The sequence below is a fragment of the Rhincodon typus genome, chromosome 28 (genome assembly GCF_021869965.1).
Source record: "Rhincodon typus isolate 14 chromosome 28, sRhiTyp1.1, whole genome shotgun sequence".
In the NCBI taxonomy this organism is placed as follows: Eukaryota; Metazoa; Chordata; class Chondrichthyes; order Orectolobiformes; family Rhincodontidae; genus Rhincodon; species Rhincodon typus.
The window spans coordinates 34,808,316-34,832,337 of NC_063359.1; the positions used below are offsets into that span (position 1 = coordinate 34,808,316).

At 44.5% G+C, this 24,022-nt stretch overlaps 1 protein-coding gene across 1 annotated transcript in view; it reads left to right on the plus strand.

The window, feature by feature from the left end:
* LOC109919681 (dynamin-1-like) overlaps positions 1 to 24,022 on the plus strand; it is a 153,354-nt gene that overhangs the window by 18,432 nt on the left and 110,900 nt on the right. Inside the window, exons 3-6 of the mRNA XM_048613395.1 lie at positions 3,734 to 3,872; positions 16,929 to 17,015; positions 22,551 to 22,621; positions 23,434 to 23,485. Coding sequence (XP_048469352.1) covers positions 3,734 to 3,872; positions 16,929 to 17,015; positions 22,551 to 22,621; positions 23,434 to 23,485 — 349 coding nt within the window. The remainder of the gene's footprint in view (positions 1 to 3,733; positions 3,873 to 16,928; positions 17,016 to 22,550; positions 22,622 to 23,433; positions 23,486 to 24,022) is intronic.

Here is a 24,022-nt window from a genome sequence, read left to right on the forward strand (position 1 = left end):
ACTCCAACTGGATACAAGTGTTTCATTACCTCTCCTCCATCCTTCCCCAAGAATCCATCTCCTTGGCAATTTCACAAAAGGGACTTCACTGAGCTCGGAAGAATTCTGTTGTCCGAAATGGTCCTCTTTAATTTCTAACCTTGTGCTTTTTTTTCCCCTGAAAAGTGTATATTTTTTTCTGAAAAAAAAAACAAAAGAAGTGATTGTTCAATACTTTGACGTTTTTCCTCACTTTGATAGAACGGGTCTTTTCACTCCTGACATGGCATTTGAAACGATTGTGAAAAAGCAGATCTTGAAGATCAGAGAGCCGTGCCTCAAATGTGTGGACATGGTTATCAATGAGTTAATCAGTACGGTTAGGCAGTGTACCAAGAAGGTAATTTGCTTTATCACAGAGTCCTGAAAAAACTTGCTGCCTGGTCTTGGATCTTCAGAAAGTTCTCCGCAGAGTGTTCTTTGGGTGTTTGGCCTTATTGCGACTGATAGTAACCTGGCTGAGGGCACTAGTCAATATTTTAGCATGCATGACTGCAGACCAGAGCACAGCTTCTATCATTAATATTCAATTTTCTTCCTGGATATAATATTAAAACTCAAGCAGGAGTTTTAACAGATTAGGTCAATATTGTTTTGAAATTAAAAACTTTATGAAAATAAACATGATTGATGCCATGGTCTGAACGCACTGCTTTCCTAACGAGTGCCTTTCCCTCGCTACTTTGACAACAACAACCCGCATTTTTGTACCGCCTGTCCAAAAGGTGGTCAAACCGCCCGCAAGAGCACAAGCAAATAAACTGACATTGTGCTGAGGAAGGAGCTGAAGGACCAGGTGGACAAACGTTTGGTCAAAGAGACAGGTTTTTTTTTAAAGGGTGTCCTTGAAAAAGAGAGGGAGAGGTGAAGGGCTTGAGGGAGAGAAATTCCTCAAGCGAAGGGCAGAGAGCACTGAAGGCCTGGCCACCGATGTCAGGATGGAGGTGGGCGTCTGCTTTGGAGCAATGCACAGGGCTGGGCTGGAGGGAGGGACATCAATCAGGAAAAGACTGGGTGGAGAGAATGTAAAACAAACTAATATTTTCTAACAGCATCTGGGACTCCTTTATTCATTACACTTTGTTGGGTCAGGTTAACACGGTCTGATTTTGTTTGGCAGACGAGACCAGTTGAGCCATGTTACTGAGCCCTTTAAGTCCAAACACCTATTTCACAGCTGTTTCCGCTCCCAAAGTGCCAGCTGGAAATACATCAGCATGTCATCCATTCCCCAATAACGGGTACAACATGGGGGGACCTGAAGTGACTGGGAGGACAAAAGTAGGCCTGAAATGGGTGTATGCCCTAACTTTAGAAGGTTCAAAAATTGGGCAGGGGAAACAGGATAAGAGTGTGAAATCGTGGCTTGAGCATTTGCTTTCTTTTGAAAACCTTCAGAACTAACCTTGGGGCACAAGCATGACTTTCTTGGGGGGGAAGGGGAGGGAAGGAATAGGACCCTGTGTTTTTTCCTTCTTTCCCCCTCCTTGAGATTTCCAGACTCAAAACCCGACTGGCTGGTGCAAAGGCAAAGCTAGCCTCTTTCAAGTTTTATTGAGTCAGAACCTGCCCCAGGAGTTCTTCATTTGAGCCTTGTTTTCAGCTGATGCTAACTTTGGGTTTAAAAATGGCTCAAGACTGCACCAGTGGATATGATGGTTTCCTGGATTCATTATGAGGGAAGGGCACAGGCACCTGATAAACAAGTATTCAACCAGCCAGCTAATCCACTCGAGCCCTAACTATTGCAGAAATGGTTTGTGTGACAATTCCTTGTTTTGAACGTAGAGTCGGTTTTGGTCTCACAGATAGTCATTCCCACTGCGCAGCCTGGAATAATCTTGAGATCATCTCAATTGTGCCACAGCCTGTTCAACATCTGCACAACATTCCACCCCACATCCGTATTCCCCTGCCAGGTCTGTTTGAAGTGCAGCTATTTATATATTTAACGAGAATCAACGTCCATAAACCTTGTTTTCTTAAGAAAAGCATTGACATGAAATTATTCCCAAGCAAAATGTTTAGCAAGATACAACATTGACTGTCTTAAAATTGAGAGGGCTGATAGAGCAGTCAGTATGTAGCACAAGGACAATTCAACCTGGCAGCTAGAACATCATTGAAAATGGCTTCATTTGTATAGCGCCTAACCTCTTTGTGCTGGAATTGGCCATTCCACCTTTTGAGCTCGTTCTGGCTCTTTTGGAAAGCTATTCAATTAATCCAATGGTCTCAATGTGGACTTTACCAGTTTCAAAATCTCCCCACCTCCGGCCTCATCCCATGACCAACCCTCCCTCTCATCCCCGCCTCCTTGACCTGACGCAACCTGTCTATGTTCTCTCCCACCTCACTGACCAATCCCCACCACTGCCTACCTGCACTCACCTCTCACCATCCCACCTACCTTCCCCAACCCCACCCCTCCTCTCTATTTATTTCAGAGCTCCCTTTCTCCTCCCTATTTCTGAGGAAGGGTCCTGACCCGAAACGTCAGCCTTCCTGCTCCTCTGATACTGCTTGGCCTGCTGTGTTCATCCAGCTCCACACCTTGTTATCTCAGATTCTCCAGCATCTGCAGTTCCTACTATCTCCTACTGAACTCATTCTGCCAAAGCCCTCTTCAGCTCCAACTCCTGTTAACCTTCTCTGCTGGGAGGTGACCTTGTCTCCTCACATTCTCAACCTCAGAGGGCTATGATTACTCAGTTTGTATGATTACTTAACCACATCCCCACCCCCAACCTCAGCCCCAGTGCTCTGACATTGCTGATTCTTTCTTGTGCGTGCAGAGCACATTGTGCTTATTTAACACAGTAAATCATTCCTCGCCCTTCTCAGGATCGTTGTCAAGCAAAATGTTCCCACGAGCCAAACAAGAAGGTGCTGGGGCTGGTGATCAAAAGCTTGGTTGAGGAATAGGCTATGAAGAGCTGACAGCAATTATTCTAAAGAAGTAACATAACAGAGCCCTTCCATCCTCATCATCCATTAGCTCGACAGTGACCCAGATATCTCCCTGAACTACCAGAGGCACATGATCCAGGAGAGGGAATGACTGGCTGTGCTATCAAAAGGAAGCTTTCTTTTCTTTCTGATGTAGAGAGGGTAAAGTGAACACCATTGGTATGAGAGCCTACCTCGCATGTTGTGTTGCACGCACCATGGGTTGTATAGCATATCCGTGGTGCTGAGTGGTGTTGGGATGCCTGCTCTTCCTAATGATGATCACTGACCCTTCACCCCGATATTGAGATTAGTCTCACTGGAGAAATAGTTGGGGTGTTGAGCAAAATTGATGTCAATTTGCAGCCAAATTTCCTGAACTCATTGGAAGACAATACAAATCACTTCACGTGGCTTTTAACAAGAGGTTTGGGCACGAGCTGAGCCAACAAATCTTTAACTTGGTCTCCAATTCTTAATGGAGCACCTGAAGCTGATTTGAAACTGAACCTCCCAATCTGTTGAGTACTTGTTTATTAAAGCCTGTGCTTCTCCTCTGCCCCAACCAACCCACTCTGTCCCTCCCATCCCCTCTCCCAGTTTGAAAGCCTTTGTAGGTAACCAAGGTCTTACTTTTCCTTTTGCTTTATGTCCTATCCCCATGTTTTCACCCCCACACCCTGATGCCCCTCACCTTCTCCCCTCGCCCTCCTTGTTGTCATTTTCCTCCCACGATGCAATGCAGAACTGGGCTCTTCACCCCTGACCTTGCTTTTGAGGCTATAGTGAAAAAGCAGATCCAAAAGCTGAAGGAGCCATGTTTGAAGTGCGTAGATATGGTAGTGAGCGAACTCACCGGCACCATCAGAAAGTGTACCGAAAAGGTAAAAGGTCAAATCCTTCTCTATGAACCCTGCCTTTGCTCCATTAATTTATTTAACTCAAAAATTAAAATGGTGCCTTTTTTATTCTAAGGCAATGCTGACTAAGATTTCCTGTTGTATGTGAGCTTCAGATTTCAGAAGGATGTCAGCTTAGGGTCTTCTTTATTTGGGCTATGTGAATCAGCTGTATTTCAGTGGACAGATACTGGGCTGGTCTGCACCCTCTCATTTCCAAACTCATACAAACATACATGATGCTCTTTCTGAGGCCTTTGACTGACTCCCATCTTCCAAGTTTATCTGCTGTTTGTTTTAAAATGATCTCTATCAAATGCTTTGGCCCAGGGCTGCGGTCTCTGTCTCATGAGCAATCCCTAGGATGAAGCTCCATGATAGCTCTTCATCTTCATTTCACTCCTGAAGAGGTTGTGAGTTTTACTGAGTTGCCGAAGATCATTTCTCTGTACTTACTGTTGCGTACTGTACGATATGGAGATGGAAGATAGACAAACAGGCCTTTAACTATTCTACTTTATAACCAGCTTCTCACAAGGCAAGGTGTTGGCAAAATGGTAATGTACTGGACCAGAGAGCCAGGCTAATGCTCTGGGGTTATTAATTCAAATCACCATGGTAGGCAGTCAAATTTGAATTCAATAAAAATCTGGGTTTAAAAAATGAGCCTACTATTGACTCGGTGATCACTGTCAATTGTATAAACCCATCAGGATCACCCCTGTCTCCTTGCAGAAGGAGTCTACCATCCTTACCCAGTCTGGCCTACACGTGACTCCAGACCCACAGCAACGTGCCCTGTGGGCAATGAGTGCCAGTGATATCCACATTCCATGAACAAATTTAAAACAAAAACCTAGATCCTCACCCTTGAGTTTCTGAGCGTGTGCTGCTCATGGCCATTTGATGAACATTTCACGAGTTGCAATTGGCTGTCCATCTACATTGGCACAGTATGTCAGTTTTGTCACCTCCAAAATCTTTATTAAGTGGTGAAATAACTCATCAGAGGCCGGCATCCCATCACCAATCACCCTTTGTTTACAAACGCGTAGCCTTTGACAATAGCACTGCTTCTCACTGAGTCCAATGTACAGGGGTTCAATATCTCTGACATTCACCCTTTTATGTCAGCCAGGGCTCCCTGATTGGACCAGATTAACAGCCCCAGTCAGGGAACTCATATTCTGTGAGGTCCAGCTGGCTCACCTCGTTACAATCACTACAAGTGGAATTTTCTTTTAATTGGAGTGAAAATTGAAATTCTTTATGACTTTCAATATATCAGATTCACTTTACCCCAGCGAGAGTGAATCGCTCAGCCATGGGCACGCTGCAGTCATCTTCGGCCTGAGTTGTCCAAACCACTGCCCAAACACCATTCCTTTGAGTTCAGGGAAGCTTCAGCAAAGCCTCAGCCTTTCTGTTCCAATTCATTGATTTCATTCCACATTTTTGACGTGTTTAAAACAAAAGTGGAATCAGATAATGCTCTAGTATTGTGACAGTAGATTTTAACACCCTGTCAAAGGCTTCTAGTGTCTAGTTCAATACAGTTACTCCTCTGTACGTGACTGAAATGGGTGTAATTTAGCAGGCCCGATTACTGGAATTCAGGCTGTTGCCAAGTTGGTTAGGATGCGCATTGCTTTTATCTGTGAGGGCGATGAGTTGTGTTCACTGTTGAATAGAGATTGTTATTCGTCTTAGACTCAGATTACTGCATTTGGTTGGGCTGCTTAGGGCTTGTGAGGCCCATGCTGTTTCGGGCCTTGAAGCCTGACTGACTGACTGACAAGGATCACCCAATTACGGACCCACTAAAATAAAAGCCTCAAATTGTTGAAGAATGTGGCACTTGCCGGATCTCTTCCCAGACGGAAAATCCAGTAATATTTGGAATGTATTGATAACCCTAGTTCTCCATTTTGAAATGCACAAGACGGGTTGGACCAGTTTTAATGGCTTTTCCTTGGGTTAGAAACAACAGAGCTCTGCCTGGTTGAACAAAGGAACTGTGGACTACTCCCACTGTTAAGCCCAACGCCTCCCAATCTGTCACCCTCCCAACCCTCCCATTTCCATGTGTACCGTGGTTCTGGCCTATACAGGCATGGCTTCCCCAGGGGTCTGCTTGAGGAATTCTGTGAACGGTGCTGGGGTAACCAGAGGGAATCAACAAAACTCCCAGAAATGTCACCTTAATTGAAATCAGATGCATTTCTTTTAAAATGTTGTGATTTATTTTTCCTTGGGGAGGTTTTCTTTCCAAAAAGAGCACTTTTTCTTCTTGCTATTGGCAGCCTTCAAAGGCTGAAACAGTAAATAGGCCCAGAGGACCACTCTCTCAGTAAAGAGAGAGAGAGACACACAACTGGTGGTGGTTTAACCTGAGGGTTGCCACACGTCAGGTAGGAGGGTGAGGTTGAGCAGGTGGGACCTTCATAGTCACCTCTGTCAGTGCGGGAATTAGATTGCGCTGTTGGCATCACTTTGTATCACAAACCAGCCATCCAACCAACTGAGCTAGCTAACCCCAACAATCTTGGAATACCTTGGATGTGGTTATCAGTGAGTTGGAGCACCAGGGCGTGGACTTTTAGTGGAAGGGATGGGACTGATTGCATCATCCTAGTTCTCCTCAGGGAATGGAATGGTCTGGAGGATGGTTAAACAGCATGATCCAACAACCATCCCTTGTGTGTTCCCTGTACCTGGTGACAACCAAGGGGGTGACCTGTGAATTAAGTTAAATAAACAATTTGATAGGGTCAATCAAGAGATTCCTCATAGAGTCCCCACAGTGTGAAAGCAGGCCATTCATCCCATACCAACCCTTCATTTCCCACTGCCAACCCACATATCCTTGGACCACAGGAGGAAGCTAAAGCACTGGGCAGAAACCCGCAGAGACACAGGGAGAACGTGCAAACTCCACTCAGATAATCACCCGAGGGTGGGATCAAACCTGGGTCCCTGGCACTGTGAGGCAGCAGTGCTAACCACTGAGCCAGCCTCTGGTAGTGAAAATCAAAGCAAGAATGATAAAACTTCAAACTGTGGTTAGGCGGGAGATGGTAGTGCAGCGGTAATGTTCCCGGAAATAATCCAGATAGGCCCAGGCTAATCCTCTAGGGGCAATGTTCGAATTCTGCCAAAGTGATCTTGGAATTGCAATGGAATTCTGCGGTCTCATAATGCAGTGGTAGTGTCCCAACCTCTGGGCCAGGGGACCCAGGTTCAAGTCCCACTTGCTCCAGAGGAGTGTAATGACAGTGCTGAGCGTGTTGACCAAATTAATACCGAAGTAGGGCATTGAAAGGACGATCTTTAGAAGCATTTTCTTGCACAAAGTGTGTTGGAAACTTGGAACTTTGTTACCCCCAAAAAGCTGTTGAGGTTGATGGTCAAATAGAAATGGGCTTTTGGTGGGTAAAACTGTTAAGAGACACGGAACCAAGGTGAGGTGATGGAGTTGAGATGGCTGAAAAGGTTTATAGAGGATGACGGGTCTCCTCCTGCTCCCCACGTGTTGCTTGATCTAAGTGTGGATTTGATGCATGATGAAAAGCATGAGGTGTGTTCATGGCTTTCAGGAAGTTATCAGTGTAGCCTCAAAGCTGACAGCTTATGTGAGAGCACTCCAGACCAGGAGGGTCATTAGCCAGCAGTTTAGTTTGGTTATCCTTGAGGTGTAGCTTCACTGTCAGGATTAACTGCACCTCGGTGTTGTTTTGTCCAGTGTCGCACTCATACCAACTGATAGCTTCGCACTGAAGTCTCATCGCTCACATTCCTCCTTCTTTCCCCAACAAAAGGCTGTAGTGGCTTTGGAAAGGAAATATTGGCCTCCTTTACAACTTCATTTGACAATGGCTTTTACCAAATAAATCCCTCATCTTCAGATTCCATCATCTGTCAACACTGCGTTGACCAATCTGTTCTTCATTTATAATGCTGGTGCTCCATCATGACATTTATCATTGTCATCACTATCTCAAACAATAAGATTCTCTGCAGTTCAGATTGAGTAACTTCATTCCTCCTTTATTCAATATGCTTTCATGGGATGTGGGTGTCACTGGCTGGGCTCAGCATTTAGTGTCCTTCCCTAGTTGCCCTTGAGAAGGTGGTGGTGAGCTGCCTTCTTGAACTGCTGCAGTCAATGTGTTCTAGTTTGACACAAAGTAAGAATGATAAAACTTCAAATTGTGGTTAGGCGGGAGATGGTAGTGCAGTGGTAATGTTCCTGGAAATAATCCAGATAGGCCCAGGCTAATCCTCTAGGGGCAAGGTTCGAATTCTGCCAAAGTGATCTTGGAATTGCAATGGAATTCTGGGGTCTCATAATGCAGTGGTCGTGTCCCAACCTCTGGGCCAGGGGACCCAGGCTCAAGTCCCACTTGCTCCAGAGGAGTGTAATGACAGTGCTGAGCGTGTTGACCAAATTAATACTGAAGTAGGGCATTGAAAGGATGATCTTTACAAGCATTTCCTTGCACAAAGTGTGTTGGAAACTTGGAACCCCTTAGGGAGGGAATTCCAGGATTTTGACCCAGCGACACTGAAGGAATACATTTCCAAATCAGGATGGTGAATGGCTTGGAGGGAAACTTGCAGGTGGTGGTGTTCCCATGTATCTGCTGCCCTTGTCCTTCTAGATGGTAAGGGTTATGGGGTTGGAAGGTGCTGTCTGAGGATCTTTGGTGAATTTCTGCAGTGCATCTTGTAGATAGTACACACTGCTGCTACTGAGCGTTGGTGGTGGAGGGAGTGGATGTTTGTGGAAGTGGTTCAAATCAACATTTGTCCTGGATGGTGTCAAGCTTCTTGAATGTTATTAAAGGCACACTCATCCAGGGAATTGATCGTGCTTCTGACTTCTGCCTTTTCAATGGTGGGCAGACTTTGGGGTGTCAGGAGGTGAGTTACTCCCTGCAGGATTCCTAATCTCTGACCATTAGCATTGAATGCAAACATGCTATTGCTCTGGTGTCAAGGACTATGCTCACCTCCAGTTCTGTCCAAGCCAATGTTGAGAGGAAGCTGTGAGGATAGCTTGAAATAAGCTTTTAGAATTGGGTTAGATCATAACTTCTGTCGAGCAGGAATCCATGATGGTCCATCTGGGATGTAACTGTGTCTGGCTCTTTTGTTGTCACTGAAAGGCCTTAATCAGTGGAAAAAGTTGCATTCTACGTACTGCCCACTTCAAAAATGTGTTTGGAAGGTTCAATATTTGGTTGAAGTGATCAAAGTGGAGAAGGTGTTAATGTGTGAAAGTTCAGCCTGTTGATGTCTCTTTCGTTGTGACCATTTTGTAAAGAAGAAGAAGGCTTCAGTTAGCTCCACCAGAAACAATGTTGCTCTGAGTGCTTGGAGCAGGATAGGGACTGACGTTGAGGCAGTGGCCCAGTGGTATAATCATGGAATGCAGTGAATTGCAATGAGGTCAGCCAGGTGGACCTCATAAAATATGAGTTCCCTGATTGCTCAGGACAATCACTCTTACTCCCCATAATAATACGCCGTCCTCTACTGTGATTTGGTCTCTCTGGGTCCAAAAGGTGTTCGATTCTGGTTGCTCTTTCATTTCCCCCCCATCCCCACCAGCTGTTTCAGTTTTGCCAGGACCAGATCTTTCTTCATCCAAAGGCTGATATTGTCAGCTGTGACTGGAAGTGTGCCCAGAAAATTTAAAACCATTATGGACTCTTCCATCATCGGTCCCACTGGTAGTAGATGTGGCAGCGGGAGGTGGCTCAATGAATCTGCATTTGCTACTTGGCCTCCTGGGAATGATGTTTGAGCTTATAATTATACACACAGAATTAAAGCCCATCACCAAATTTGGCCTGAAGCTATGGGTGGCACTGCCTTGTCCTCTTTAAGTGGACCTAGCAGTGGTTTGTGGTCAATTATTATTACAAATTTATGTCCATAGAGGTATTGGTGGAATTTCTTGACTCCAAATATGACCACCAAACCTTTCTTCTCTTTCTGGGTGTATTTACATTCTGCATTAGCCAAAGTCCTGGATGCACATACTATTGGGCGTTCCTCTCCATTGGGCCACCTCTGAGCTAATGTTACCCCAATGCTGTACAGGGAGGCATCTCGTGTCAATACCAGATCTCACTTGGGATCATAGTGTGCTAAAACCTTAGAGGGTGATAGCTATTTCTTCACTTTCCCTGAGAGCTGTGGCATAGCTATGTGACCAATTCCAAGGCCGACCATTTTTTGAGAGTTGGTGCAAAGGTGCCAGGATGGAGGCCAGGTTATTTATGAACTTTCTGTGATAATTGAGCAGCCCAAGGAAAGACCTAAGCTCCGGACCTGACCTGGGAGCCAGAGCACCTTTGATTGCCCTCACTTTATCGTCCAATAGGTGTAACCTGGTCTTGTAACCCTCTAGCCCAAGTAGGTCACTCGGGGTGCCTGGAATACCCACTTTTCCCTTCTACACCTGGAAGGCTCCTTATTGGTCTTCCCGGTTATTAGCAAGTCACCTAGACAAATGGCAATCTTGGATAGACCTTGTAAAATGTTCTCTGTTGTTCACTGAAAAATCGCACAGGTTGACGATACCCCAAATGGCATTCTCGTACATTGGTACAAACCCTAATGGGTATTAATTGTAGCATATTTCTGGGAATCCTCATCTAACTGCAATTGCAAGGATGCATTGCTCATGTCCAGCTTCGTGAATGACAGCCCTCCTGCCAACTTTGCGTATAAATCCTCTGCCAGGGATTGGGTATTTATCCAGCTGCAAGAAGCTGTTTGCCGTTTGTTTGAAATCCCCACAAAGACGAACCGACCCATCAGGCTTCACAATCAGTACGACCAGTGCAGGTCATTCTGAAGCCTGGTCTGGTTTGATGGTTCCTTCGCTCTCCAGCCTCCTGATTTCTGCCTCTACTTTTGCCTGTAAGGCAAATGATAGTGGGTGGGCCTTGCAGAATCATGGGATTGCTTCCTGGTCAATATGCAAGGTGGCCTTGGCTCTTTTAAAAAGTCTCTGGACCTTCCTGAAACCTCTGGGTACTTAATTAGGACTTCACTCAGGCAGCCATTTTCTAATTGAAAAATGTTGAGCCAATCTCGGTGAATGTTTCTCAACCAATTCTGCCCCATCAAGCTTGGGCCTGAGCCTTTTACTACAAATGGTGGTAATTGAACTAACTGCTTCTCTTTTGAGACTGCAACTGAAGCTGTACCCTTGATCTATAAAGGTTTCCCAGTGTAGGTTCTCAATCTAGCTGAGATCTTGCGCAAATTAAGTGTTGCAGTCCAGTGCAAATTTTGATAAAACCAGGCTCTGCAATCATTGAACTTCCGCACCAGTATTGACCTCCATTAGAAGCGGGTGACCATTTAACCAGATATTTATTTTGATTGGTTCTGATTTGGATGTTGCTAAGCAATTTAACTGTTCCAAGCCAGATGTAGATGGGCTTTCCAGGGTGTACACTCTCCAGGTTACCAGCCTATGAGTTTTCTTACTCAATTTAAGTCCAGTGAGACTCTTTCACTGTCTCGAGTCCACATACCAGAAACAATTACAATGGCTCGCCAGCCCCGAACCTGAAGAAAATTGTAATCTTTCAGCTAAGGCTTGACTTTGCTTTAGGGTTTTGCTGTGGGCTGACCTAGAGTCCCTCTGTTCAGGATATGTCCTGAGTGAGGCTGTACAATCGCCTTTACTCAAGTGATGTCCCCCAAGCTCAGTCAGCCTTGCCAGGGTGTCTACTTCCATCGGAATACCCTGTAACTCATATGCTCCACTTGCTGCATTTTCCAATGATAAAGCCAGTTGCAGTGCCTGTTTGATGTCCACGTTGGCTTCAGCTAGTAGGCTGTTTTGCGTGGTTCCATCATTAAACCCACATACCAAACGGTCTCTCAGCATCTCATTAAGGGTTAAACAAAGTCACATGCCTCTGCCAGTCACATTAACCTTGTTCAAAAATCCTGATACAGATTCCACTGGCTCTCGAATTTCTAGGCAACACCGATAGCTTCTCAGAATTAGAGGCGGCTTGGGGTCATAATATTCCTTAACTAAACCTTAACCTTGTAAGTGGGAAATCGTGTCTCATGAACTTGATTGAGCTTTTTTGAAGAAGTAACAAAGAGGATTAATGAGGATTGCAGAACAGTGAATGTGATCTGTATAGGCTTCAGTAAGGCGTTGAGCAAGGTTCCTCATGGTAGGCTGGTTAACAAGGTTAGATCACACCGAATAGAGGAAGAACTAGCTATTTGGATACAGACCTGGTTCGAAGATAGAAGACAGAGGGTGGTGGTGGAAGGTTGCTTTGTAGACTGGAGGCCTGTGACCAACGGCGTGTCACAAAGATCGGTGCTGGGTCCACTGCTTTTTGTCATTGATATAAATGATTTGGATGTGAACGTAGGAGGTATGGTTAGTAAGTTTGCAGATGACACCAAAATTGGAGGTGTAGTGGACAGATGGGCTAATGGGCCAAGGAGTGGCAGCTGGAGTTTACTTTAAATTATTGTGAGGTGCTGCATTTTGGAAAGGCAAATCAGGGCAGGGCTTATATACTTAACGATAAGTCCTGGGAAGTGTTGCTGAACAAAGAGATCTTGGAATGCAGATTCATAGTTCCTTGAAAGTGGAGTCGCAGGTAGATAGGATAGTGAGGAAGGTGTTTGGTACACTCGCCGTTATTGGTCAGTGCATTGAGTATAGGAGTTGGGAGGTCTTGTTGCAGCTGTACAGGACATTGGTTCGGCCACTATTGGAATACTGCGTGCAGTTCTGGTCTCCCTGCTATAGGAAGGATGTTATGAAACTTGAAAGGGTTCAGAAAAGATTTACAAGGATGTCACCAGGGTTGGAGGATTTGAGCTATAGGGAGAGGCTGAATAGACTGGGGCTATTTTCCCTGGAGCGTCAGAGGCTGAAGGGTGATCTTATAGAGGTTTATAAAATCATGAGGAACATGGATAGGATGAATAGACAAGGTCTTTTCCCTAGGGTAGGGGAGTCCAAAACTAGAGGGCACAGGTTTAAGGTGAGAGGGAAAAGATTTAAAAGGGACCTAAGGGACAGCTTTTTCATGCAGAGGGTGGTATGTGTATGGAATAAGCTGCCAGAGGAAGTGGTGGAGGCTGATGGGATTAGATTTATTTAGGATATCTGGTTGACATGGACAGGTTGGACCGAAGGGTCTGTACCTATGCTGTACAGCTGTCTGACTTGGTGGCTCTATAAATCCGTCAGCTCTTGACAGGTTTTCATATCTGCTGCCTCAGGGAAAATTAGGTTCCTAATAACCACAAAAGCTGTGTGTTCACAATCTGGCAGGAGAATTGCTCGTTGCTTTTCATCTGCCCCAATGTCATTTGCTCAGAAGAAGAAAAAACATTCTTTCCACATACTGGGCCCAGTCTTTGACAGCAGGATTGAATGAGTCAGGCTTCCCAAATAATGGCATGATGCCAGAAATGCTGACCCCAGCTTAAAGATGACTGTTGTGAGTGAATTTCTTCAGGAGCATGCTCTTCCCTTGTCACCAGCGCACAGTGCACAGTGCACAACACTTACCCAGCTATATCAGAGCTGGCCGCCAGACTGAACAGAACCCATGACACTCCTGTTTATATTTGTCAGCCAGGACTCCCTGACTGGACCAGGTTAACAGCCCCAGTCAGGGAACCCATATTCCAATGAGGTCCACCTGGCTGACCTCTTTCCAATCACTACAATTAAAAACCTGTCTTTTAGGGAAGGAGATCACTCATCCCTATTAGGTCTGGCCTGCATGTGACTGCAAGTTCACAGTAATGTGGTTACTACCCCCTAACTGACCCACCAAGACACGCAGTTCAAGGGCAATTAGGGATGGGCAACAAATGTTAGCCCACATCCCAGGAAAAATTGCAATTTTAGATAAGCCAGTTCTCTAGGAAAGAACTTGCATTTGTAGAAGTACCTTTTGTGATGTCCCAGTGAAGTGTTTGCAAGTGTGGTCAATATTATAAGGAAGAGGGGTAGCCATTTTGTAGATTGCAATCTCTGATAGACCAAAGTGGTCAGATCCTAGTCTAGTTTCTTGGTGACGTTGTTTGAGCAGAAAATATTTGGTGGAGTATTGGGGGTGGGCTCCTCTGCCATGGGATCCTTTATGTCTACCATCCAGGGCACAGGCGCCTCGATTTAACATCTCCCCTGAAAGATGGCACCTCAAACATTGCAGCCCTCCCTCAAGCCTGTGCTGGAGTGTCAGTCTCGATTTTTTGTGTCTTGAACTCTGTATAACCTTCTGGTCCAGTTGGGGAGCAAGAGCATGACCAACTGGACCTGAGCTAAATGAAGGCACAGACACACTATCCCTAACTTCTTTCAGACACTGGTTAGCCTACCTTGTGTTTCTGCTACTTCCTATTTACAGCAAAATGTGGCCATAAATAATGACCTTTTACTGTAACAGCAAGACTCCTTACAGATTAAAAAAAATGTTTACATTTCCTTGCCAGTTTGGAAAACGATCCACTTAACTGTGGGATCAGTTGAAAATATTAACGCAACCTTATTCTTAATGATAGAATTGAAAGCTGCATGTTATTATGGGAGGTATGGCAAGATGACTTCCTAACATCTTTGCATGATATTCTACTCTCTTTTCGTTGACGTTGTTAACCCATAAGATTTCAAATATTCTAATGATGCCATTAAAGCGTAAGTAAGAGGTTGATAGATGAGGTCCACTGACCGTTCGAAAGAACTGGTGTGGAGGTGAGGTATGGTCAGTGAATTTCTCGTTCAACTTAATCCGGCATTTTTAGAACTGCAATAATTGTTTGCTAAATGTTGATGTTTTGCCTGAAGGCACAAGTCTCAGCTTTATTAATAATTAGGTACATACTGGTGAGAGAGGGAAGTGGAACAGTTCCATTTCACTTTGTATGAATTGAGTGCGTGGGCTGTGGACAGGAGGATAATCTCCCTGAATTAAAACTATTGATCAGACCTAGTCTGGAACGCTCTCACCATTACAAAAGATCTCATTTTTTCTGAAGAAGGGTCTAGGCCCGAAACATCAGCCTTCCTGCTCCTCTGATGCTGCTTGGCCTGCTGTGTTCATCCAGCTCTACACCTTGTTATCTCAGTTTGGTCCCTCATTGACAGTATCTACTTTTTAGAATAAAAATAAAGTACTGCTCTCTCATGAGAGAGAGATGACTGACTGGTGGTTGAACCTGAGGGTCACCCCACCTCAGGTGAGAGGAGAGATTGAGAAGAAAAGTCCTTCAGCTGGGTCTGAGATGTTGAACTTATGCTGTTGGTGTTACTTTCTATATCCTAAACCAGCTGTCTAGCCAACTGAGCTACACAGCCCCCAATGGTTTAGATATAGTTATTGGTGAGTCAGAATGCCAAGTGTGGATTTTGAGGTGAATAGGATGGGACTGATTGCCTCATTTTAGTTCCCCTCAGAGAATGAAATGTTCTGGACGATTTGATCTTGTTTTATTCCTTTGTAGGACGTGGGCAAGGCCAGCATTTGTTGCACCTCTAATCAGAACGATTTTTTAAAAATTAAATGGGAGTGCGTGATGGCCTATTGACTCTCCTTCCCAACTCTGCTGTTGCTTCTGAAGGAAGGGTGGTGAGGAGGGGTGTAGGAAACACAAGACGAATTGGCGTTTAATAAGAGATGTGAGCCAGTGCGAAGAGAAAGCCGGTGATTTTCCAGCCTAGGGCAGTGTAGGGGAGCCCAGGTTTACTGCTTGCCTGCCCATACCTCACTTCCACACCGGTTCTTTCGAACGGTCAGTGGATGCAAAGGAGGGAAACTATTTAATTCCGCAACCTTACTCAACCCATTGAATTCCAAAAAGAGGGGAAGTTTGGGAAGCACATTTTAATTATTGCTCAAGGCCCAAGTTGATATTTCTTGTAAGGCCAACATTGCCTTTTTAAAACATATCTCAATTGCCTATTTGTTGTCATTTATCCATCTTGTCTACTAACCTGTTCCACTTCTATTTATTCCCCAAGTGTTATTCTCTGTAGCTTGCATGGCTGCCTGCTTGCATGTTTATATTCTGTGTGTCTGTTTGTGCATTTGTAACGGAATTGCAACCAGTGGAAAACACTTGGAGTTCATATTGCTCTACAGTACTGCATTAGAATTGATACAATTGCTGCTTAATATGTGAAGGAGTTGAATTTTCGTTCAAATTGAAGCCTAACGTTCATGGTTATACTGTCCTCAGAGTTGCTACTGGCTCATTCAGAAAGCAGAGTATGAATATTCAGATCCTGTTCAAACAAATTTCTACCTGCAGTTTGTTTTTTTAAAATTATCTTCTATAGTCCAAAGCTCCACTTGACTCATCCCCTGCTCTCCAGCGAAGATTTTAAGTGGACTGTTGATTCTATTCCCCAAGCCTGCCCCCGTGCAACCAGAGGGGTGGTCAGACAGGAGGGTAGGGGGAAGACCCCTCTCTGCAGCTCTCCTTCAGTCCAAGCGTGGAGGTGTCCCTGGCCCCGTTCTGACGAGATTGGGGCAAACTGGTACAAACCTGCCAACCTACACACCTCATTGCCAGCTCCTTGTGGCATTGTAACTGTGCACCGACCGATTTCTGTACTTCTCAGAACTCCAGCAAACTGGCGATATGGGGAGAGCAGAATTTCTGAAACTTGTACATTTTCATGCGTCAATCCGTGGGGACTCAACAGAATTGGCTTTGAGAGTGCCCTTGTTGTACTGAAATTTTGAACTGGAGCAAACTGTATTTGGTTTCTCAATTTGATTTTAGTCAAAAATCTATTGAATTTGATAAGGTCGGTGTTTGGAGTATAACTCCCAATCTGCTGTAATCCCAACGCTGTCATGAGAGTCTAGACTGAACTGAATCTGACTGGGTGACCTGGTCAGTTTGCTGCTGTACTGTGTTGCAGGGAGCTCCTGTGTTAGATGCTTAACTGCTGTACCTTGCTGGGGGGGAATGGCATCGGGCCTGTTTTCCACTTCTCTGCCCGGTTCTTTCTTACAGTTGGGCCAGTATCCGCACCTACGAGAGGAAATGGACCGAATCGTAACCACTCACATCCGAGATCGGGAGGGCAGAACAAAACAGCAGGTATGGAATCAGGAATGGCCAGATTGGCTCACTTTTGTTTTGTAAAGGCCCAGCACAATGGAGTGGGCTTGGACCTGCATGTATAATGGTATATGATCAAACATTTATCTGTTCTCATCTCATTTTCCAACACTTGGTCTATAGCCTTTAATGCTGTGATGTTTCAAGTGCTCATCTAAATATTTCTTGAGAGTTTCTGTCTCGATCATTCTTTCAGGTACTGAGTTCCAGATTCCCACCACCCTCTGGATGAAATGTTTTTTTCTTCAACTCCCCTCTAAGCCTCCTACCCCTTACCTTAAACCACGTCCCCTCGTGAGTGACTGCTCTCCAAAGAAGAAACATTTTTTCCTGTCCACAATCCATGTCCCTCAGAACTTTGCAGACTCAATCTGATCCCCCCTCATCCTTCTCTCCTCTAAGGAACATCCCCAGCCTCTCTAGTCTGTCTTCCTAACTGAGCCCAGGAACATCCTGGTGAATCTCTGCTGCACCCTGTCTAGTGCAGTCATATCCTTCCTACAGTGTGGTGACCAGAACTGCACACAGTATTTGAGGTGTGACCTAACTAACATTAAATATAGTTGCAACATGATCGTCTTCCTCTTATATTCAGGTAGATGGTGAACATTGAGCCCAATAAAATCTGGAATGACGAGCCAGCCCTAATGGTAACCATGTAACCATTGTTAATTGTCATAATTGTCATCTCTTCGAACCTCTTCCATCAGGCAAGAGATACACAAACTTAACACACATGCCAACAGATTCAAGAACAGCTTCTTCCCTGCTGTTACTGGACTTCTGAATGGACCTCTCAAATTTCAAATCTAAAGTTGATCTTGCTTCTGGTGCACCTTCTTTGCAGCCGTTAATGCTGTATTCCTCGCTCTGCTCAATCACCCTATGATCTTCATAAAAACCGAAAGAACTGCGGATGCTGTAAATCAGGAACAAAAACAAAGTTGCTGGAAAAGCTCAGCAGGTCTGGCAGCATCTGTGAAGGAAGGGTCTGAGGAAGGGTCATCGGACCCAAAACGTTAACTCTTGTTTTCTCCTTCACAGATGCTGCCAGACCTGCTGAGCTTTTCCAGCAACTTTGTTTTTGACCCTATGATCTTTGTGTAGTATGATCTGCCTGTAATGCATGCAGAACAAAACTTTTCACTCTACCTAGGTACATGTTACAATAATAAATCAAATCAATAAATCTGGCTTGCTAATATCTTTCTTTCAGGGAGGGAAATCTGCTGTCCTTACCGGGTCTGGCCCACATGTGACTCTAGACTCACAAACTCTTAACTGCCCTCAAAATAGTATTGGAAGTCAAAGAATACTAACCTGGACAGTGATGACCCATGCCTCGTGAATGAATTTTAAAAGTACATTTAATTTTTTTAGTATTTCCAACTGGGTTGCAGGCAAAACATCTCCTGTTGGTGAGCTCTCATACACTTCCAACTTTGAGAAACTTCTCATCAAGTCTGTGCGCATCAAAGTTATTGTTTCAGTATGCAACACATCAATATAGCAGCATGTGAGATAACAAGGTATAGAGCTGGCTGATCACAGCAGGCCAGGCAGCGTCAGAGGAGCAGGAAAGCTGATGTTTCGGGTCTGGACCCTTCTTCAGAAAAAGAAGAAAGCTCCAGACCGAAATGTCAGCTTTCCTGCTCCTCTGATGCTGCTTGGCCTGCTGTGTTCATCCAGCTCTACACCTTGTTATCTCAGATTCTCCAGCATCGGCAGTTCCTACTATCTCTGAATATAGTGGCATGTGATGCCATTGAACAGCTGTTGCAGGATTTCTGTGAGTATTGGACGAATTGATGATTTCAGGAGAGAGAAAAAGATCAGAAAGCGTATACATATACTGACATCATAGAACTGTGGCATGAGGCAATGCCAGCGGGGGCTACTCAGCCCATTATGCTGTACTAGCCCATTGCTCTGTCCTTTCCTGTTGTCCCTACTTTATTTGTGTTATTTTTATTTTGAAATTATCAGAGTTGTATACATATAGTTTATATCCAAATTCACAATAAAAGGAAATTACTTTTAAACCAAAGCAGCTTTTAACAAGTATAAAAAAAATTGATTTATATATTTGCTGCATTAGTTGCATAGACACTTTTGACAATCTCATACCTCCATGAGAGACCTGGGTGTCATGGTGGAACAGTCACTAAAGGTTGGCATGCAGGTACAGCAGGTAGTGAGGAAAGCTCATGGCATGCTAGCCTTCAGAACGAGAGGATTTGTGTATCGGAGTAAGGAATGTCTTGCTGCAGTTATGCAGGGCCTTGGTGAGGCCACACCTTGAGTATTGTGTGTAGTTTTGGACTCCTAGTATGAGGAAAGACATGCTTGCTATTGAGGGAGTCCAGCAAAGGTTCACCAGACTGATTCCCGGGATGGTAGGACTGACAAATGAGGAGACACTGGATCAACTGGGCTGGTATTCGCTGGAATCTAGAAGAATGAGGGGTGATGTTATAGAAACATATAAAATCCTGATAGGACTGGACAGGCTAGATGTGGGAAGAACGTTCGCAATGTTGGGGAAGTCCAGAACTATGGGTCACTGCCTAAGAATAAGGGCTAAGCCACTCAGGACTGAGATGAGGAAGAATTTCTTCACTCAGAGAGTTGTGAACCTGTGGAATTCTCTCCCACAGAAAGCTGTCAGGGCCAGTTCATTAGATATATTTAGGAGGGAGCTGGACGTGGCCCTTGTGGCTAAAGGGATGAACGGGTATGGAGAGAAAGTGGCGATGGGATACTGAAATTGCATGATCAGCCATGATCGTGTTGAATGGTGGTGCAGGCTCGAAGGGCCAAATGGCCTACTCCTGCCCCTATTTTCTATGTTTCCTCAGAGTTTGCCTTTCTTAAAAAATATGGTGCAAATAATTTTTGTCCCCTCTGAGGATATTTATACAAATTTCTTCGGAAAAGTTCTGTTTCCCCTCCACCTTTTCAGGTAACAGTCCACAAAAGCACTTGCTTACAGTTCAGTTAAAAATGTAATCTCTTCATCTTCCCTTCCCGGTTCTTTCACCAGAGGGCCAGAACCTTCTAAGAAGTTACCCTCGTGTCTGAGTTGTTGAGCTCAGTGGGGGATGAAGAAAACAACCAACATCATGTGATGAAGGTGGCTCAGGGCCGAAAATTCTGATGAGCCAACATGGCCGCCACCCTCAGCCGATTGGCTGCTATCTTAAAGAGGTTTCCAGGCGACAGGAGGACTTCTTGCATTACAGAATGCAAGGGAAAATCTCCAGTTCTGGGTTTAGCCCCCAGTGTTATAGGTTCTTGTGGAATTTCTGCGGCTTTCGCGTGGGGATAGTGCATTGTGGTACGCGGGCTCTGGTCTGGGTGATGGCAGCTGCAGTGGAGATGTGTCGGTGGCTCCCAAACTTTTTTCCTGGTTGAATCACATTAACGTGACAAAAAAGGGAATCCCACAAAAGTAAGACCTCTGTTTAATCGCATGGATGTAAAGTTAATCATCATGTTGTATTAAGTGTATTAATAGCAACCATCGCCAATACTCATCTGTGTCACTAATGCTCTTTAGGGAAGGGAAATCTGCCATCTTTTTCCAGTCTGGCACACACGTGACTCCAGACCCACAGCAATGTGATTGACTCTTAACTGCCCTCTGGGCAATTAGGGATAGGCTAATAAATGCTGGCCTAGCCAGTGATGCTCACATTCCCGTGAATGAATAAAATAAAGGCAGTTAGTACCTGAATGGGTAACTGACACTACATGACATGCTCCACTCATCAGTCGAAAATGAACTGATTGAAAGAGTAAAAGATAATTTTTTAAAAATGATAAATGACTGTTCTGATGGCTGTCTTGATACGGGGTAGTATCCATACCTCTGAGCCAAGAGGTCCAGGTTCCTGTTCCACCTGCCCCAGAGGTGTGTAATAATGTCTCTGATTAGAAAATTTTTTTTTTGAAGAACTGTTCCTGGGAAGAGTTAATCAGTCAAATAAAAGCAAAAGACTACCGATATTGGAATGGAACCATAGAAGTGATACAGCACAGAAGGGGGCATTTAGCCCATCTTGTGCATTTTGACCCAGGTGCCCTTTCTAATCCCATCTGCCTGCACATGGCCCATAACCGTGCATTTAAGGAGCAGATCCAGTTACATTTTGGAAGAGTTTAGGGTCTCTGGCTCTACCACCAACTCAGGCAGCGAATTCCAGACACCCACCACCCTCTGCAACAAAAAAAAGTATTTCCTCACACCTCTAATCCTTCTGGCACTTAACTCGAATCTGTGACTCCTGGTTTTTGTACTCTTGGACTAGTTCTGTTTAACTCTGTTTTCTTTCTGTATAGATGGTGCCAGAGTTTCTCCAGCAATTTCTGCATGTTGTTTCAGATTTCCAGCATTTTGTTTCAGATTTCCAGTGGTTCTTTGTTTTATTTTATGTAATAAATGTTGCTGTATATCAAGATTGAGCATAACTTCTGCCAAAGACTTTGCCTTCCCCACTTGGTAACAGTGACCTAGACTAATACAATAAGGAGGATTGGTGTCTGTGAATCTACTAAAGGTGTCCCAGATAGTTCAGGTGGATAGTTATGTCATTATAACACACTTTACACTTTCAAATGACCATTTTATTAGAGAAGTGTCACCTTGCTGTAAGTATTCCTGTTCGGGTGGTTTTTGCTACACAATGGCTAGAGGTAATGCTTTATGTACAAAGAATGGATTTTAATGGTGGTGAACATTATTGCCTTCACTATATTAGAAATAATAAATTATTTCCAGAAGTAAGACCATTTTTATTAAGCAGGAGAATCAATAGTTGGAAAAAGTTACCTCCATTCTAGGTTTCTCAAGTTAAGGTTTGATTTGAAGATGACTACTGCCAAATTTATAGTTTTACAACAAGATAAAAAAATCTGATAATTCAGAGTTATGTCTGTTTTAATTATTTGTTTTTGTTCTCTGTAATTTATGTATTATTATAAATTTAAATATTGTAAATACTTAAATATTAAATATTATAAATTTAAAATTGTAAGTTTATAATACAATATATCAAATACATTTATTTAATCTATTATATCTGGAAATTCTACATTCTACCAGAGGCTGTGATCAAATCGCTTAGTGTTTCATTTAGAAATGCAGTAAGGTAGTTTTTTGTTTTGGGCAAATTTGTTTCAAAAGGCTGTTCGGGCAAAGAGAAGTTGCCTGTCCCGGTCCTTCATCTCTTGTTCCAGCATTCCTGATTACGGAATAAAGGGAATTCTGCCTTGATCCGAGTGTGGTTCCCAAACATGTGTGGAAGGAGCTCTGGCAGTGGGGATATCACCTGGAGCTGGAACCTGGAACCTAACCCATTGCCCTGTCTTAGAATCCTCTGGGCATAGTATTGTTCACTAAGGCCTGTTGTCATTTATTCACAAGTGCAGATCTTGCACGCCTGTGGTGGTCACATTATGTCACATGCTGCATTGGTAGAGCTGGGCTCAGTGACTGTGCTTTCTTCCTTTCAGGTCATGCTGTTGATAGACATTGAGTTGTCTTACATGAACACAAACCATGAGGATTTCATTGGATTTGCCAAGTAAGTGAATATTTAATCCACAGCCTAAGTGCTAACCATGGAGTGAGGAAGACTGTCCTCTCTAAACTGTGGTTAATTCCACATTTGCCAAATGGTCAACATGTGGCTTCTTCATTGGTTAAATGGGTGGAATGTGTCACCCTTTGTGCACCATCCTCAGCAATACCATGGGGCTGGGGGACGGGGTGGGGGCGGGGTGGGGGGATGGGGAGGGGGTGGGGTCAGGCTGCAGTGCCAATCGCCGGTCTGTGCAGACTCATGGGACTGTGTAGTAATTGACCATTTCTCATGAATGAGGCGCTGAGCTGGTTAACCATGAGGGCATCGCATTTCTCTTGAAACCGCACAGATTGCTAGCAATGGCTTTTACGTGTGGGAATGCACATCTCAAGCCTGTTGTTCCTGCCCTCGCTACCTGCCTGTTGTGTGCATGCTCAAGTGTGCACACTCACACATGTGTGCTGGTGTCAGGATTGAAGCGATGCATGTTTGGACTGAATTGTGATGCCCCTGTGGTTAACCAGTTCACCAGCAGCTCTCTATTAAGGATGATTCATAAGGAATTGCCACTCTCCAGAGGGGTTCATGAGGAAACTGAGCTCACCATGACTCAGCTGTTTCAGGAGAGGGGGCATTTTATCTGTCGGGGATTGTGGTGAATTGATGATATTTCTGTTTCACTGATTACCTGCGTTTATTGCCATGACTTCCACATCGCTCAGCAGATGGTGTGAATGTTCAACAGATATTCTTTTTAATTCTTGCACTCATGAAGATCTCTTTATTAAAATATTTCTCTGTTTGTTTCACAGTGCCCAACCGAGGAGCAGTCAATTGAGTAAGAAGAAGGCCGCAGGCAATCAGGTATTCACTGGGTAACAGGGAGCGCCTGCTTTAGGATACATTGGGGCTACTGGGCATTACTGGCCTGAAGGCCAAAACAGAGCTTTGGGTCTGCTCACGTTGAATTCCAAACTTAAACGTGCCCCCAAAGGACTGATGCATATCTTCACTGCGGTCTCTGAACCTTTACTGTGGCATGAAATGGGACAGATTTAGGACTGCATAGCCAACACACGTGCTCTCTCTCTCTCACACATGCACCCGCAAACATATTTGCATGCACACACAAATGCACACATGCTCACGTGAATGCAGACACAAACACGTATATGTGCGCACACAGGGAAACACATACACACAAACACACGTGCACACACACAAACGCACGTACACACACACAAACGCACGTGCACACACACAAACGCATGTGCACACACACAAACACACGTGCACACACACAAACGCACGTGTACACACACAAAAACACGTGCACACACACAAACACACGTGCACACACATAAAAACACATGCACACACACAAACGCACGTGCACACACA